This window comes from Hypomesus transpacificus, chromosome 23 (assembly GCF_021917145.1).
Source record: "Hypomesus transpacificus isolate Combined female chromosome 23, fHypTra1, whole genome shotgun sequence".
NCBI lineage: Eukaryota > Metazoa > Chordata > Actinopteri > Osmeriformes > Osmeridae > Hypomesus > Hypomesus transpacificus.
In genome coordinates, this window is record NC_061082.1 from 20,042,637 (window position 1) to 20,061,621 (window position 18,985).

The 18,985-nt window shown below is 48.2% G+C and overlaps 1 protein-coding gene across 1 annotated transcript in view; it reads left to right on the plus strand.

The window, feature by feature from the left end:
• Positions 1-18,790, plus strand: part of LOC124484925 (potassium voltage-gated channel subfamily H member 7-like) — a 37,037-nt gene extending 18,247 nt beyond the window's left edge. The window contains exons 5-15 of the mRNA XM_047046049.1: positions 1,055-1,266; positions 3,691-4,116; positions 6,507-6,906; positions 7,108-7,308; positions 8,206-8,460; positions 11,273-11,484; positions 11,792-11,876; positions 12,045-12,278; positions 13,710-13,866; positions 16,370-16,553; positions 16,803-18,790. Coding sequence (XP_046902005.1) covers positions 1,055-1,266; positions 3,691-4,116; positions 6,507-6,906; positions 7,108-7,308; positions 8,206-8,460; positions 11,273-11,484; positions 11,792-11,876; positions 12,045-12,278; positions 13,710-13,866; positions 16,370-16,553; positions 16,803-17,081 — 2,645 coding nt within the window. The 3' untranslated portion in view covers positions 17,082-18,790. The remainder of the gene's footprint in view (positions 1-1,054; positions 1,267-3,690; positions 4,117-6,506; positions 6,907-7,107; positions 7,309-8,205; positions 8,461-11,272; positions 11,485-11,791; positions 11,877-12,044; positions 12,279-13,709; positions 13,867-16,369; positions 16,554-16,802) is intronic.
• The last annotated feature ends 195 nt before the right edge of the window (positions 18,791-18,985 follow it).

Here is an 18,985-nt window from a genome sequence, read left to right on the forward strand (position 1 = left end):
GTGAGACAGGTTATAGTCTGTCTGACAGTAGGTATTGTGATAGTGAGACAGGTTGTTGTCTGTCTGACAGTAGGTATTGTGATAGTGAGACAGGTTGTTGTCTGTCTGACAGTAGGTATTGTGATAGTGAGACAGGTTGTTGTCTGTCTGACAGTAGGTATTGTGATAGTGAGACAGGTTATAGTCTGTCTGACAGTAGGTATTGTGATAGTGAGACAGGTTATAGTCTGTCTGACAGTAGGTATTGTGATAGTGAGACAGGTTGTTGTCTGTCTGACAGTAGGTATTGTGATAGTGAGACAGGTTGTTGTCTGTCTGACAGTAGGTAATGTGATAGTGAGACAGGTTATAGTCTGTCTGACAGTAGGTATTGTGATAGTGAGACAGGTTGTTGTCTGTCTGACAGTAGGTATTGTGATAGTGAGACAGGTTGTTGTCTGTCTGACAGTAGGTATTGTGATAGTGAGACAGGTTATAGTCTGTCTGACAGTAGGTATTGTGATAGTGAGACAGGTTATAGTCTGTCTGACAGTAGGTATTGTGATAGTGAGACAGGTTATAGTCTGTCTGACAGAAGGTATTGTGATAGTGAGACAGGTTATAGTCTGTCTGACAGTAGGTATTGTGATAGTGAGACAGGTTGTTGTCTGTCTGACAGTAGGTATTGTGATAGTGAGACAGGTTGTTGTCTGTCTGACAGTAGGTATTGTGATAGTGAGACAGGTTGTTGTCTGTCTGACAGTAGGTATTGTGATAGTGAGACAGGTTATAGTCTGTCTGACAGTAGGTATTGTGATAGTGAGACAGGTTATAGTCTGTCTGACAGTAGGTATTGTGATAGTGAGACAGGTTGTTGTCTGTCTGACAGTAGGGGAGGGACAGGAAAAGCAGGGGAGAGATTCAAGTTGAGATCAAGCAGCACATGTCCAGAGCTGGAATCCAACCCGGTCGCTGCAGCAAGGTCACAGCCTACATGGTAGGTGCTCTGAGGTGAGCCACCTGGATCTGCCTCTCTAACAGAAGCCTGCTCTGCATGTGTCCGCCATCACTCCAGGTCCATTCAACCACCTGAAGTCCAGTCTGCTGGGCTCCACCTCCGACTCCCACATCAACAAATACAGCACCATCAACAAGATCCCTCTCATCGCCCTCAACTTCTCAGAGGGGAACGAGAGGAAGGCCCACTCGCCTCCTGCATCTGAGAAAACCATCATCGCTCCAAAGGTCAAAGACAGGACTCACAACGTCACTGACAAAGTCACACAGGTGAGGAAAACTTTAAAAAAAAATGTTTTGATTGCAACCGTTGTGGAATTGTCCGTCGATAGTTTGAAAAGGCATGTTCATAACCCCAAAATACTTTGTGAATTTGAGTTGAATTTGAGCTACAATTGAGTTGTTTTGTCAGTCTGGGAGCTGGAGATGTGTAGCAACCTTTAGGATCTTCTGGTCTCTGCTGGTTCTGTTCCTGCCTGAGTCTGACTCATGATAACACTCAAAACACAGTAAAGGACACAAGTATCTCTCAGATAAGAACGCAGAATGGTCATCGTCCAATTCCAGTCCATTTCCCCCCCGGATGACTTCCCTTTTCCAGGGCCAAGCCACGACACCAGACAGACCTGGGCCAAGCCACGACACCAGACAGACCAGGGCCAAGCCAAGACACCAGACAGACCTGGGCCAAGCCACGACACCAGACAGACCTGGGCCAAGCCACGACACCAGACAGACCTGGGCCAAGCCAAGACACCAGACAGACCTGGGCCAAGCCACGACACCAGACAGACCAGGGCCAAGCCACGACACCAGACAGACCTGGGCCAAGCCACGACACCAGACAGACCTGTGTGCACGACCGCTGGAATCCTGTATTTATCTGCAGAACAGTGCTGAAGCAGCTTAAACCAAACCCCTTTTGCCCTCTCTTTCACCTGCATCATTCACCGGCAGGACTGAGGCTTGTCTTTGGCCACTGTCAGAGTTTATTAAGACAGAGATGAAGAAATTGCTAGCTAAGTGTTACGCCGCAACCTTCATTGTAATTAGCTACTTACTTAGAGGCCAGTTAAGGAGAAAATACAATGGGTATATGACTCAGGCAAGATGCGTATTTACCACAACCCATATGCATATTCTAAATTCCATATGCATATTATATATTCCATATCCATATTATAAATTCCATATGCATATTATACATTTCATATGCATATAATTCTATATTGCATATGCATATTTATATTACATAAATGGGTTTAGTGGTGAAAATATTTTACATGATTTCATGTTTATTTTACATTTCACATACAAAATGTTCAAGTTCAAGTCTTTTATTTGTCAAGTGCACAGAACAACACAAGGTTAGACTGGGCACTGAAATTCTTAAGACAAGACAACGCAAGCACCTGGCATAACATAAGTACACGGAACAAATTTACATCTATGCTGAGCTTAGATAAATGTGCCTTTTCTAACGTACAACATACATTCCATGTGTAACTTATATATTCTTATAACTTGTTATAATATAATTCGTTCTACACTGTATGGGGTTTAACAATGCCACTGAGTGGAATGCAGAACTAAGAATGTGCAGTCATGTGGGGAGTGTACTGTTTTTAGACGTTCCAGTGGAACAGTCTGTTATGGTAGGTCCGATTATTCATATGCATGGTCAGAAGCAATCTTCTATCCTGTCAGGTATGGGGACAAGAGTAGTCCTAATAGAGATTGACTGCAAAGCACTTACTCGCAGGTTTGCTAAATCATGTCTTCTGTCAAGTCGTTGAGCAGGGTCCTTCACCTGGATTGGCCTGCCAGCTACTGGCCGCTGAGTTAAGTGGAACTGGAGCAGTCTTGGATAAAACTCCAGTTTCTTTATTTACACTAGGAGTACTGGAAGTGTCAATGATAAAGGGTGGTAAACGCAATTTTAACTTCAAATGGTACATGGCTATGGTACCTTGAGACTGAAAGTGCTTTGGAAAGCTAGAATTTTCTTTCATGGTCCTAACTCAAAAATATTCACTCCAGAAAAAAAGATGAATGTAATGTAGAGACTGATCAACACCTAGCAAACTCAACACCCTCCTTCTCCTCCTCTCCCTCCTCCTCCTCTCCCTCCTCGTCCTCTCCTTCCTCCTCCTCCTCTTCCTCCTCCTCTCCCTCCTCCTCTTCTTCCTCCTCTCCCTCCTCTTCTCCCTGCTCCTCATCCTCTCCCTCCTCCTCTCCCCCCTCCTCCTCTCCCTCCTCCTCTCCCTCCTCCTCCTCTCCCTCCTCCTCTCCCTGCTCCTCATCCTCTCCCTCCTCCTCTCCCTCCTCCTCTCCCTCCTCCTCCTCTCCCTCCTCCTCTCCCTCCTCCTCCTCTCCCTCCTCCTCTCCCTCCTCCTCTTCTTCCACTCCCTCCTCTTCTCCCTGCTCCTCCTCCTCTCCCTCCTCCTCTCCCTCCTCCTCTCCCTCCTCCTCCTCTCCCTCTCCCTCCTCCTCTCCCTCCTCCTCCTCCTCTCCCTCTCCCTCCTCCTCTCCCTCCTCCTCTCCCTCCTCCTCTCCCTCCTCCTCCTCCTCCTCCCCCTCCTCCTCTCCCTCCTCCTCCTCCTCCTCCTCCCCCTCCTCCTCTCCCTCCTCCTCTCCCTCCTCCTCTTCCTCCTCCTCCTCCTCCTCCTCTCCCTCCTCCTCTCCCTCCCGCAGGTGTTGTCTCTGGGAGCTGATGTCCTACCAGAGTACAAGCTCCAGACCCCACGCATGGACCGCTTCACCATCCTCCACTACAGCCCCTTCAAGGCTGTGTGGGACTGGCTCATCCTGCTGCTGGTCATCTACACCGCCATCCTGACGCCCTACTCCGCCGCCTTCCTCCTCAACGACCGCGAGGAGCATAAACGGCGCGAGTGCGGCTACTCCTGCTCCCCGCTCAACGTGGTGGACCTCATGGTGGACATCATGTTCATCATCGACATCCTCATCAACTTCAGGACCACCTACGTCAACGTGAACGAGGAAGTGGTCAGCCACCCTGCCAAGATCGCCATCCACTACTTCAAGGGCTGGTTCCTCATCGACATGGTGGCCGCCATCCCCTTCGACCTGCTGATCTTCGGCTCCGGGTCAGATGAGGTCAGTTTCCAACGCATGTGTGTTTAACACGTGTTCCTCACTGGGATCATTCTGGCATATCACTGCAATCTAGCCTCCACTCTGTACTAAGCCCAGACTTCTAGCCGTGGGGTATTGCTTAAACCCTGAATCTTTTTGTCTCGGCTCTGAACGGATTACTGTATTAAATTGCATGTTGTTGTGTGTGTTTTTGTGTGCATCATTTTTTCCTTTTTTTTTTTGAATGGTCGCCATTCTAGAATCCATTTACGTGGATTAATGGCTTACCAAATGGCAATCAATGATGCATTTATATGAGGAGAGCCAGCCAAGGGGTCTGTGTGAACAGCTTATCCGTGCCGATGTGAAAGGGCCTCTGGCAAGCAGGCACGGAGGCTTGTAGGCTTGTTTGTTTGGGTGGGAAAGCCTCTTCAGGCAGTGAAGCCTGTTCACTGCTTCATCATGTCCTGTTGGCACACTGCAACACCAGAGCAAGCTTCTGATCAGAACACGTTATCACCTAGTCCACTGCTACAGCAACACCAGAGCAAGCTTCTGATCAGAACACATTATCACCTAGTCCACTGCAACACCAGAGCAAGCTTCTGATCAGAACACATTATCACCTAGTCCACCGCAACACCAGAGCAAGCTTCTGATCAGAACACATTATCACCTAGTCCACTGCTACAGCAACACAGTCAGAAAGAGGATTGACAGCAATCTACGAGAAGGCCAGGGATGACATCATCGTAATTTCACAAACAGAAAATAAAAGGCTGCAGACCAAATCTAAATGTTATGCTCAGCCTCTCCGTGTAATGTACTGTGCAGTATCCCAGCTAATGCATAGCCACTGTTTGCAGTGACTCCTGAATTCATTCAGTTTTTTCCCCACAAAAGTGCAGAGTTAGTAAGCCATTGGTAGATGCTGTTCTATGGACTTCATTTAATTTACAGGCTTTGAGGCTTATTAGGAGGGCTTTAGTCTTCAAGTGCTCCAGGTAACCATTTAATCAAGTATGCAAAACCTTAAAATCAATGTGTTGCTGCTTTCATGGTCTTCTTCAGCTGGCGGGTTCAAGCAGTTCCAGCCTCATGCTACTTCTCAACAGCACCCCTGTTGAGCCTCATTTTGTTCCTTATTATTGGATTCATCATGGCGCTTTTACTTAGGGGAACAGTGAACCACAGTACAGTGCTCTGTCGTGGTACTAACCTCATCGGAGTGATTAGGGGTGTCGAACTCCGGTCCTCGAGGGCCGCTGTCCTGCATGTTTTAGATGTTTCCCTGCTCCAACACACCTGATTCAATTAAAAGGGTTGTTATAACGACCATTCATTTGAATCAGGTGAGCTGGATCAGGGAAACATCTAAAACATGCAGGACAGCGGCCCTCGAGGACCGGAGCTCGACACCCCTGGATTAGACAGAGCAGAAACACTGGAACCTTCTAATTATAGAGCCTAGTAGGAAGCCCTCATTGTGACGCTCCAGGATCTCTAGGACTACGAGCTTGTGACTGTTTCAACGGGGACTTGAAGTACAGCACGGTATATTCCCTCAGAGGAGGTCTGAGGTAAACATGAGGCGGAGCTGAGTAGAGGATAACACATCCAGACTGAGGGGCTGATCGGCTGTCTCTGTTCCTCTGCGTCTTCCTCGCTGCAGCGGGAGCGTCCGCACGCCGCACGCCAGCCAGCGTCCTCTCTGCCACACACAGCCAGATCCATACATTAGAATCAATGTCACATTCAACCGTGAGAATGCACTCGGAGCAACAAACAGCGGTGACTAACCTCTCTTCCCTGCTCTATGCTCTTAATTGTCAGGCAAACAAATGATCTCCCTAACGGGGACAGTTGTAAGTGTTTCTGTTCCAGCCCTTGCTGACGAGACAAAGCAAAGTGAGGCTCTCAGGGCCTGGGGAGAGGGGTTAGCTTCAGACTTCAGACTTCAGTAAAGGAGGATGGATCTGCTGGCTGCTTGTTCCTGTAGACGCGTGTTAATTTGGCCTAAAACACAAAGCCGTGGAGAGTTAAACCGGCATCAAGAGTCTTTGAATTATGCAGTTTAAACGGACAGTGCAGAAAACTCATTACTGTTGTTGATTAAGGGAAGTTTGTACTTTTTTTTTTTTTTGAAAGGTGAAGTTAATTAGGAAGGAACTGCGAGAGAAAAAAAATGTTGGTTTACATAGCTGAGCCTAGATTTCTATGTAGCGTGGGCATAATATTGTAGAAAGGATCCACCGTCTTCGAGATACTCAGAAGGAATCATATTTTGTACCGAAGGTAACTCGCTATTGTCTTCTCAGTGTCTGACATTGTTCCTATGGTTACAGTTGTCCTAAAGCTGAACAGCCAGCAGCAGCTTAATATCATGTGACTCCCACATCTTGTATCTTCAGACCACAACTCTGATTGGCCTGCTGAAGACTGCCAGGCTGCTGCGATTGGTCCGCGTGGCCAGGAAGCTGGACCGCTACTCTGAGTACGGTGCTGCAGTCCTCATGTTGCTCATGTGCATCTTCGCCCTCATCGCCCATTGGCTGGCCTGCATCTGGTACGCCATCGGGAACGTGGAGAAGCCGTACCTGGAGCACAAGATTGGCTGGCTGGACAACCTGGGCGTGTCCATCGGGAAGCGATACAACTACAGCGACCCCAACTCCGGTCCATCCATCAAGGACAAGTACGTGACGGCTCTGTACTTCACCTTCAGCAGCCTGACCAGCGTGGGCTTCGGGAACGTCTCCCCCAACACCAACTCTGAGAAGATCTTCTCCATCTGCGTCATGCTGATTGGCTGTGAGTCTTTTCACGTGTTTTGAGTGTTTAACAACGCCTACTTTCTGACACTGGTGCGTTTGAAAATACCTGGGGTCCAAAGATGCGCAATAACTTTACCTTTATGGTCAGTGTGACTCTGGGCCATCTGGTTTTAGAACACAATACATGTCAGTATGAAGCACATTCAATAAGACCATCACTGCATCTCTCCTCCGCCAGCCCTCATGTACGCCAGCATCTTCGGGAACGTGTCGGCCATCATCCAGCGCCTGTACTCGGGCACGGCGCGCTACCACACCCAGATGCTGCGGGTGCGAGAGTTCATCCGCTTCCACCAGATCCCCAACCCCCTCCGCCAGCGGCTGGAGGAGTACTTCCAGCACTCCTGGACGTACACCAACGGCATCGACATGAACACGGTGAGCAGAGGGCAACAGCAACCATCAACCTCCTTTTGAGCTTTGAGTCTAAAGAGTGAGACTGTGTAGTGTATATTGTACGTCAATCAAGAAGTTCTACGATTGATCTGACGTGGTACGGTGAAGCGGCATGTGGAACGTCAAAAGAACGCACTGTACTCACAAACCTTCTCTCTCCCTTCTGCTTCTCTGGTGGGTTACAACATCACATCCTCGGTAAGATCAGGAGGTACATATTAATTTTGACATTATTTGTATCTGTTGGACTTTTTCTTCGCAGTTTGGGATTTTAAGATCTGGTCAAAAAGATGATTGTTAATGTTGGTCCAAGTTGTTTCAACCCCAACCCCACTCCAACCTCCTCTATTTCTTGCACCCTCCACGTTTCCTTCATGTTTAGTGTGTTTTCGTACTGCGTGTGTCATCCTGTGACATTGATGTACATATAATAATGGGCAAAGTGCTTAAGCTTTCATGTCATTTCCTGTTTGCCGTGTGCCAATGTTGACCTGCAAATTGCATGCCAGCTTTTCGTTAAAAAGAGTGCTTGTAGCTTAAGGGCATGAGCATACGTGACTCACAGGCGTGCATGGGGTGGCACCAGTTTGCACACGAGCACACTTTGAGTAGTAAACCTTAGACAGGCATGGACAGTATTTAACTGTACTATATCTGTTTTTGTTTTTTTTACACAGATTAAAATATAATGTTTATCTCTATTGTATGAGTTGAATTGAGGTGTTTTTGTTTGAAGAGGTAAGTAGATTCTGTTCCTGAAGTCTTGTAGAGGTAAAGTACACCCTGGTTCTTACTCTAGTGTAAAAGCAGCACAGGGCATCCTCCATCACCCCAACCTCTCCACTTCCTGTGTTGTGATTCCTGTGCTTGTCCACGCTGCAGGTTCTAAAAGGCTTCCCAGAGTGTCTCCAGGCTGACATCTGCCTCCACCTGAACAAGAACCTGCTGGAGGACTGCAGGGCCTTCCAGGGGGCCACCAAGGGCTGTCTGCGGGCGCTGGCCATGCGCTTCCAAACCACCCATGCCCCCCCCGGGGACACCCTGGTCCACAGCGGGGACGTGCTCACTGCCCTCTACTTCCTGTCGCGCGGCTCCATCGAGATCCTGAAGGACGACATCGTGGTGGCCATCTTAGGTAAGCACCCCTGGGTGGGCGTGACCTGGAGAGATTGTATGTTCTCTGTATGTTCTCTGTATGTTCTCTGTATGTTCTCTTGGTGTTCCACGGTATGGATGGTCACGTGGACACAGAGAACTATCGACTCCAGTGAGACTCTGGAAAAACATCTTCACTATTCAATGATCGCTCATCGCTTGCTTATAAGACCATCATTTTATGAGGCATAATTTAACAAACATTTCCTGTCAGCTCAGTAACAAACACCTGGTCACTGGTCTTGGCAATACACAGATCCTACTCAGACGTTTTTATAACAAGGGTTAGGGGAGCACTTACACTGATGCTGTCGTTAATATTTAATTTCCTATCCTCTTTGTTTATACATACATGGTTAGACATTTAATTAAATCTGTATCTTTTCGAAGCGTCGTTGGACGGATAACGTGAATGAATGATTCATGGTACTTTATCTCCAGTGTCGGATTCCCAGGTGCTTGGCTGTGTGCAGACAGGTTAGCTGTCACAGGCTGAGGTAGTTAGTTCAGCTCCCGCAGAGGGAAGCCCAAAAGGAAAGCATGGTCTTTTGATCTGGTCCCACATCCCTCCCCCCTGTGGAGATCACTTGTCCACATCGTCTGTAACAACTCTATGTCTTCTCTTCAGACTGACAAGAACTTAACAAGTTCTTCAGCGGTGTATTCTGAACTGCGCTAGTCCATAAATTTCTTACATTTTGACAAGGACAGCTTGGTAAGTCTCAAACCATGATGTGCTGTCTTGTTTAATACCTAAGTAGTGTTTATATTACTGTGAGATAGAAACCCTGACACTTCTATTATGCGGCTCCGTATGAGTCTGTCTGGCAACTTCAAAGAGCACAGTGACATAGCTCTCGTGTGCACAGCGCTGCGGAACGCTTTTCTGCCAAGGCTGAAACAGCAGGAGAGAAAGGTACAGCATGTGAGGGGAGAGGAAAATGCTGCTGTTCATCTTCCTATTGCGTCTAATATCAATGCCAAACATTAATAATGGCTCTCAGCTACGGTGCAACAGACTGTAACAGTGGAAAACAAGAAGAAGAAAAAACTTCTCCCACAAAACGTCCCACCTGTGAATCTCTTACAGGTGTAACAGGCCATGCCAGGATTAAGCAGACTATTTTTCATGAAATGAAAGCTCACCGGAGCCACGCGTGACATATTAGGGTCTGAGCTCTGCACAAGCAGGAGCCTTGCAGAAGAACCCATTAATACATTTCACAGAAGATGTGAGGAGGTCTCGCAGGACCCTGCATCCTGCCCAAGCCCAGTACAGCAGCACTGTACAGCAGCAGCACTGTACAGCAGCAGCACAGCCTCCAGACGATCTTGTTCCATGCAGACCATGTTTCTGAGGACCAGCAAGCTCTGACTCAGTGTTGACTTCGGTGTGAATCCTTGAAATGAGACCCGATGGCAGGCCTGCCTCTCAGGGTAGGGTCTGTGCTGCATGCCTCTCAGGGTAGGGTCTGTGCTGCATGCCTCTCAGGGTAGGGTCTGTGCTGCATGCCTCTCAGGGTAGGGTCTGTGCTGCATGCCTCTCAGGGTAGGGTCTGTGCTGCATGCCTCTCAGGGTAGGGTCTGTGCTGCATGCCTCTCAGGGTAGGGTCTGTGCTGCATGCCTCTCAGGGTAGGGTCTGTGCTGCATGCCTGTTAGCGTAGGGTCTGTGCTGCATGCCTGTTAGCGTAGGGTCTGTGCTGCATGCCTGTCAGCGTAGGGTCTGTGCTGCATGCCTGTTAGCGTAGGGTCTGTGCTGCATGCCTGTTAGCGTAGGGTCTGTGCTGAATGCCTGTCAGCGTAGGGTCTGTGCTGCATGCCTGTTAGCGTAGGGTCTGTGCTGAATGCCTGTCAGCGTAGGGTCTGTGCTGCATGCCTGTTAGCGTAGGGTCTGTGCTGCATGCCTGTCAGGGTAGGGTCTGTGCTTTATGCCTCTCAGGGTAGGGTCTGTGCTTTATGCGTTTCCTTGGTGGTGTGCTTGCAGCACGCTCTGCTTGCAGCACACTCTGCTTGCAGCACTGACACTTAGTCACACCCTGCACCCGCGACAGGCCCTTTCAACGTGCCCTTTGTGCTACCGTCCCCTTTGGGTCATAACGTGGCACAACTACTTCATTATCCACCTGCTGCCATAAATGATATCCCTAATTACCATAAAGTAATTGATAATGACCTCATTGTTTGAGAAAAAAAAATCACAATGCATGTATTCCGTCTGAAGTGAGGTTAATAAAGAAAAAGAGTCATTCTCAAATCCTCCTGTCCCTGCATCAAAGTTGGTTTGAGTTGGCAGTGGGCGTTGCTTTGTTTTAATTATGGATCAGAAGATCTGAAACCAAGACCACTGGAACAGAAGAGCAGAGAACATACAGCTTCCACAGGCAGGAGAACCAGATGTTCATAATCCTCAAAGGAAAACTCTGACAGGTTTGTCTTTCTTCTCGTACTGGAAAAGCCGACCAGTTCACTCCGTCAACCAAATCCACATAATCTCCTGAGATCCTTAGAGAACTACTTTGAGTAGCACCTGGGGAATTAAGAAAGCTTCTATCATACTGTACCTTCTAATGTAACACGGTCCTAACTCCACTTACACTGTTTGTGAATACAACAGCTACTTTGCACCTTAAAGAAAAAGCCTCACCAAATGATGTGACCGTTCGGGTTGCACAAACACAGCATCCATCCATTCAGCAAGCTTTAAAATGTCTTAATCATGTGTAAAATCTCTTGTACGTCAAATAACAAATCTCATATCACCCCTACTGCACATCTCATGCGTCTCTCCCAGGGAAGAACGACATCTTTGGAGAGATGATCCACCTGTACGCCAAGCCGGGGAAGTCCAATGCGGACGTGCGAGCGCTGAGCTACTGCGACCTGCACACCATCCAGAGAGAGGAGATCCTGGAGGTGCTGGACATGTACCCTGAGTTCGCTGACCTCTTCCTGACTAACCTTGAGCTGACCTTCAACCTCAGAGACGACAACGTGAAAGTAGAGGTGGTGCATCTATACTGTACACACATCAGATTGATGTCAAATACACAGAAAGATAAAGATCAGATTTATTGTTTTTCTCAGAATGTTACTTATGTTTCGTTTTTATGAGGGCTCAGGTGGCACAGTACCACAAGTATTTGGTGCGATTTGTGTGGTTTCTAAATGGAACATGGATCGTTGGATAAAGTACTACATAAATCAATTGCAGTAGGATCCTTTCAGAACAGTTCTTCAACAGTTCTTCTAAAATGCAGTGGTAATCTTTCAAGGGTATTCTTTTTAATAATGTGATACCCTCTTTCCACAGCCCATGTATTCTCACGGCAGTGACTCAGAGGGAGAGGAGAACAAAAGAAGGAGGCGTATCTCCTTCACTCCACATCCGTCGAAAGGTAAACTTGCAAAGAGAGGCAGCAGCATCACATCCTCCTCTCCTGAACTCTGAAGACACAAGGCGGTTCCTTGTTTTTCCCCTGTGAGCAGCTCTCTGAGGACGAGCCCACCTCTCGGGGCCAGAGAACGGTGTGTTTCTCTAACTCTGCTTCATTACTGTTCCACAGGGGGAAGCATCAAGGAAGTGGAGCAGGACTCGGCGAGGCAGAGGGATGCGTTCTCGGGCCTGAAGAGGGATTCGGACAACATGAAAGACTTGGAGAAGGAGGAGCTGTGGTCTCTGGGAAGAGGGGGGAAGGGTTGCTCGTCTGTGGAGGCAGCCACTCAGGGGCCGGACGCACACCACACAGGAGGAGAGCCCCTGCCCAGAGACAACATGGACAAGAGCCCCTTGTTTGAAGGTACCTCAGTGTTGTGTGTCAGATTGCAGGAGGCGGAAGCAAACATGCAGGGAACATGTTAAGACGGTGAACTCATTAGACGGTGGCCTCATTAGAAGGTGGCCACAGTACATTAAGTCAGTGAGATCAAAAAGAACATCCATGGTCATGCATCCTGTAGGGTACGATCATCCTAGCCTCATCTGCATTTCAGATGGGGTGGAGAGTCATTCACCCAGCAGGCTTTAGGTCAGGACTGGCCGTCCCCTCCGCCTCTCCAGAACTGAATTCATGGCAACGCAAAGAAATGAAAAAGCCACACTAATAAACAACTCCTTTAAGAGGATCACAGGAAACATCATCCAATTACTCCAGCATCATGGAACAGTAGGTCAAGTGTGCAAAGCAGGGCATCAGAACCTCCCGCAGACACTCTGCTTCTGCGCAGGAGCAAAACAAACTCCAAAATAGCATATCAATCAAATCTTCTCCGGTGTTAAGTCCCTGCCTAATGCTCCACACCCGGTGTCTGTGGTCCTCACATCCCTGCCATGGAATAAGCACTAAGGAAAATCTCAGTGGAGCCTGTTCTTTCAAAGGCTTAGTCATACTCGATCCTTTTTTCGAGGCTTTAGGAAAATCTGCTTTTGCCTCCGACATGGCTCTTGCGATGTGCAGGCATACTGTGTCCTAGTTCCCTTTCAGCCATGGCCATTCTTACCTTAAAGCTGTGCGCTCAGACAACAACAACGTCAGGTCTCCATGCTCCTCACCTTGACCTCTTTTGTTGAAGAAAACCGCACGCTTCACGGTATTTTAGGATTAGTCACGCCAAATCTTCACTTGGTTCAGTGTTCTGGAAACCGACCGATTTACAGATTTAGAAGAAAGCTTCGCTTGAAAACAGCTGTTTATCGAGGTACAGCATAGTAGGGTGGTCTGGGGGGGAGGGTGTCAGTTACGTATGACTCGAATAGTATCAAGACCCAGTATGGAGAAGCTTTCTGTGTTATCTTGTGTACACAACAGTGAGGGAGGGAAAGGTCTGGTGCAACGACACCCAGGTTAACAAGCCTTTCTGAATGCCACTGAGGAGGCTGCTATGCTGATAATGTCATCAAAGACAGGAGGAGCCATTACTGTCTGTGGCAAAACACAAAAGCAACATCTCTGAGGCACCAGAGGGACAGAGTGGATAGCTCGACCCAGCAGGTGCCCACCAAAGATAACAATGAGTAAGCACAGATAGCTGCTTTCAGCGGCGCGGAAATGCTGTCGTACTAACAGGTCTCCTGCAACACGCAGGCTAATAAATTACAAGCAAAGCCACGACACAGCTTCCTGCGGAAGATTAATAGCATGCTATATTCAGCAGTTAGTTGGTTCAGTTATTCCAGCGGGATGACCCACATGTGACGTGTAAGGTATGCGTGTTTGTGCCTCGCTCACCAGATCTGTGTGATGATAAATGGGCTTGTGAAAAGCCCACAGACTACCTGGATGAGTCAGCACAATCGCAAGGAGAGCAAGGAGAGGACGACTCTGCGAGTGAGATCACGTATGGCGAGGTGGAGCAACGTCTGGATCAGCTGCAGGAACACCTGAACAGGTGGAGTATTTTCACCCCAATCTGAGCACTGTAGCAGGCTGTATAATGCAGAGAACAACAATGATGAATGGCTGAAAAATCTTTCAGCTAATTAGTTTTCTTATAATTTCTCTATTGAGGCCTCTCCTTTACTGCCACAGACAGCCATTCCAGTTCTAGTCCTGCTCTGTGTGTGTGTGTTCCTGTGTGCATGTTGGCGTGTGCCGAAAGCTAAATCCTCCCTATCGCACCAATACATCAATGAATCCCCAAACAGACAGGTAGGGCTGAGAGAGGCAGGGCTGAGAGAGGCAGGGCTGAGAGAGGCAGGGCTGAGAGAGGCAGGGCTGAGAGAGGCAGGGCTGAGACAGGCAGGGCTGAGACAGGCAGGACTGAGACAGGCAGGACTGAGACAGGCAGGACTGAGACAGGCAGGGCTGAGACAGGTAGGGCTGAGACAGGCAGGACTGAGACAGGCAGGGCTGAGAGAGGTAGGGCTGAGACAGGCAGGGCTGAGACAGGTAGGGCTGAGACAGGCAGGACTGAGACAGGCAGGGCTGAGACAGGCAGGGCTGAGACAGGTAGGGCTGAGACAGGCAGGGCTGAGACAGGTAGGGCTGAGAGAGGCAGGGCTGAGACAGGCAGGACTGAGAGAGGCAGGGCTGAGACAGGCAGGACTGAGACAGGCAGGACTGAGACAGGCAGGACTGAGACAGGTAGGGCTGAGACAGGCAGGGCTGAGATAGGTAGGGCTGAGACAGGCAGGACTGAGACAGGTAGGACTGAGACAGGCAGGGCTGAGACAGGCAGGACTGAGACAGGCAGGACTGAGACAGGCAGGACTGAGACAGGCAGGACTGAGACAGGCAGGGCTGAGACAGGCAGGGCTGAGACAGGCAGGGCTGAGAGAGGTAGGGCTGAGACAGGCAGGACTGAGACAGGTAGGGCTGAGACAGGCAGGGCTGAGAGAGGTAGGGCTGAGACAGGCAGGGCTGAGACATGCAGGGCTGAGACAGGCAGGACTGAGACAGGTAGGGCTGAGACAGGCAGGGCTGAGAGAGGTAGGGCTGAGACAGGTAGGGCTGAGACAGGCAGGGCTGAGACAGGCAGGGCTGAGACAGGCAGGACTGAGACAGGTAGGGCTGAGACAGGTAGGGCTGAGACAGGTAGGGCTGAGACAGGCAGGGCTGAGACATGCAGGGCTGAGAGAGGCAGGGCTGAGACAGGCAGGACTGAGACAGGCAGGGCTGAGACATGCAGGGCTGAGACAGGTAGGGCTGAGACAGGCAGGGCTGAGACAGGTAGGGCTGAGACAGGCAGGGCTGAGACAGGCAGGGCTGAGACAGGTAGGGCTGAGACAGGTAGGGCTGAGACAGGCAGGCCTGTTCCAGGTCCAGAGGGAGACTGGCGAAACACTGTCCCCAGCTAGATCTGAGGTGTGCATCACAACATGCAAATGAGCTACTTGGCACGCACGCGCGCCTCGCTTTAATACATTCGATCCCCATCCCCTCCCGAGGCAGGCCGGCAGGTTGAGTGGGGAGATAACAGCTCACCTGCAGGCCTCCCAGAGACGCACACAGGCACACGAGAGCAGCAGGTGGTATTTTTAGCAGGAATTATCACCGAAGAAGAGGCGCCAGCTCAGTGGCAGGGCTGCTGGATCTCTGGGTCCCATCTCAAATAAGACACATATTATCCAGCGCACTATTGCTGACCCTGCTTTTAGCAGACGGCAGATGCTACAGGGTTGGCTCTGCTGCACGCCGCTGCCTTTCAAAGAGCCTCCTAATGGGTTGCCAGCAGCCAGGAAGAGCCCACTGAAATCATTACTAGCTGGACTTACTGTGGAGCCAAGGAAAACATCTCTCTCCTGTTTGTTGTTAGCACATAGGAGGTCTATGACTCCTTTTTATAAGCTGTGAGTCTCTCATTAGTGAAGACGCCATGCATGCACCCTGTTTTACAGAGTACCGGTATGCATTTGGCTAGCCATGAAGCCAAGAGCGTCCAATATTCTGATAGGGACTATAAGCGATTCCACAATTATTCAGCATGAGCACATAGAGGCTAATATAAGAGTCCAAATGTAGCTTTTATGACGATAAAGAATGTGAATGAATGGAAGCGAATTATTCCTCCCAAACGCACTGATCACACCTCCACTGCATATTCATTATCACCCTCAAAGACAGCTTCATCACTGGCCTACGAGGGAAAAACCAGCTGACAGAATGTGCTCTCAAGCCTCGTGATTTGGCGTCGACCGTATTACTGCCAAGGGCTGGAAGCCAAAGCAGAACCCAAGCTCCCCCTAGTGAACGTAACCCTCCGCCACAGCCCCACACCAACCCAAGCTCCCCCTAGTGAACGTAACCCTCCACCACAGCGCCCACACCGAGGCTGCTGTGGCTGTACAGACTGTCTTCTCTTAGCCTGACAACCTTTTCCATGCCTTACCCAGTCAGCAACATTCACTCTCCAACCCCCCCCCCCCCCCCCATCTCCTGTCCACTGGTTCCAGACTGGAGTCCCAGATGACGACAGACATCCAGACCATCCTGCAGCTGCTGCAGAGGCAGTCCACCCTGGGTCCTCCAGCCTACAGCACAGTGACTGGCAGCCCAGACTACCTGAGGCCCTCGGTGAGGATCCAGCCCATGGCTGCCCTGATGCCCAGCCATTTCTTCAGCCATGCATCCACACAGGTACGTAGGGGTCTGTCTTGGTGCCCTGGAGACAGTGGGAATATGAGGGAAATCTGACAACCTGCTGTTCTTATTTGTTCATGCCAGACTGATTTTAAATATTCACTGGGTCTGTTTTGTCACGCGGGTTTTTGGAGCTGAAGAGCCTGTGCGTACTCTCACGTGACAAAACCTGAGGTCATATTACAGAGACGTGTGCTTATGTGACTGTGTGTGTCTGTGTGTGTGTCTGTGTGTGTCTGTCCTCAGGGTCCTGAACTCAGTCTAGAGAGGACTCTTCCAGACCCCAGAGCCTCGTTGTCAGTCTTGTCCCAGGTGGCTCCCGCCCTGGGGGAGAACCTGACAGCACTCTTTGTACAAAGACACACAATACCACTACCACCACAACAACAGCAACAACCAACCATAACCCATCCACACTCGAAATCCATCCTTCTTCCAGTGGACACCTGCTCACCTTCAGTCCTGTCCCCCGACAACAACATGTGTCTGCGACCAGCCTCAGACCCCGGGCCGCCCAGACCGTAGGTCTGACAGGGAGCTTCAGGACCACTGGCTCTTAGCTGCATAGTGACACTGTCATTACTTTCAGAACAACAACGTTGGGATTCAAATCTACTGTATCTCTATGATACATTTTAATGAAATATTAAATATCTAGAATACAGTTTTCAACAGTAACACAGACATTTCTATAATGCAATTTTCTTAAGCTGTCATCGAAGTAATTACAGAATTACTATTCAACTGTGGGATCAAACTAATGTAAAGTGTTGCCACTCGTATAACTGAAGTATGACTCAGGGTTTCCTGGACTGTTGCATTGCAATATGTGAGGTGCAGTATGCTGTCGTTATCTTCCTTAAACCATGTGCATTATTCCACATGTCCATGCAGTCATGCACCCTAGGGTGTTCCACTGCCAGCAGCACAGACAGCATACGTGCTTGTCCAGGTAGATAAGCTAACGTGCATGTTTGAGAGTGTTTTCTGTTGCATGTTATCTCTCAGTCCCACCACTGACAAGCTAGTGTGATGTTGGCATGACTACAAGGCGGTACATTTATGGATGGATTTAAGTTTTTGCACTGCTTATTTGAACCAAATGTAGCATATAATATACTGTACTGTACAATCCATGTCCAAACGTTTCAGTTTTTTTTTAATATTACACTTGGTTTTACTCTCTTATGTGTGTAGTGTTTGAAACACATGACAAAATGAAAACTAGCAGATTAATAGTCTCAAGGAATAGATGGGGTGTCGTGCCTATAACTAAGTCCAAAAATCTAATAAGTCAACTAATGTAGCCTACATTATATTCATGAACAAAATCAGCAAAATCACATTGTTTTCCATTGTTATTGTTAGTCAAAATGCACATTCATGTTAAAGAACATCTTGTATGAATTACAGATGTCAAACAAAAAGAAGAAGAAAAACTATTATTACTTATAAATCCTAAGAAATCTATGATGGGATTTGGTTGTGAATGAAATATTAGATGTAGCACTTCAGTAGCTTCTCTCAATGTGGGAGATGTCAAATTATAAACACAAACATTCACTTTTTGAACTTCCAAATAGCTATTTTCCTACAAAGTGTTCAAGTGGAAGTACCTTTATCACCTGAACAAGTATTTGCACTACAGAGTTTGAACACTCAGCAATGCAGTTCCCTTTCATATTTCATTTAATTTGGTAATGTCATAAAATGCATAAAGCACATGTAATTTAATAAAAATCTACTTTTCTCCTAAAGTCATTTTGATTGTATAGAAGTATCTATACAATGATATCCTTGATGTGATAATACTGCATTGCATGTTAGTAGGATGAAGTGCAACAGGAGGATGTGGGAAGGGACCTGCCCACAGAGAATGAAGACTCAGAGAGACTCCACTTCCACATCGCTACAGGGGACATGAGAGACAGGAAATCACAAAACCTTGTTTTATGTGTCACTGTCACTCATTTTAAAAAGACCCGGAAAAAATGACTGTTTAATGACTGAAGGAAGAATACATGGCAATAAAAGATCAGGCCAGTGTTTGTTTCAGCTGAAGATTGAATCACTTTGGTCCTAAAACATACGTTACAATTTGCAGTTTATATACACTTTGATTTTGTGCATTTTAAAAGTCTGTCACTGACACACCTGCAGCACCAGATATTCTGAATGTCTCAACTCTGAAAAATAACTACCTTCATTATGTAAAACACTGTTGGTTTAGGAAATTATCGTACCTATTTTAAGGAATAAAAATATACAAAGAATACAAAATATTGCTGTGTAATCTGTTTTCAAAGCAAAATTCTCATTCTTTGGAGATTGATTGTGCTCACTTCACGCTTCAATAGCAACCCGTGACTCTTAAACCCCGATACAGCGCCCACACAGCATTGCTGCATTTGAAATGCCTCTCAAAAGCT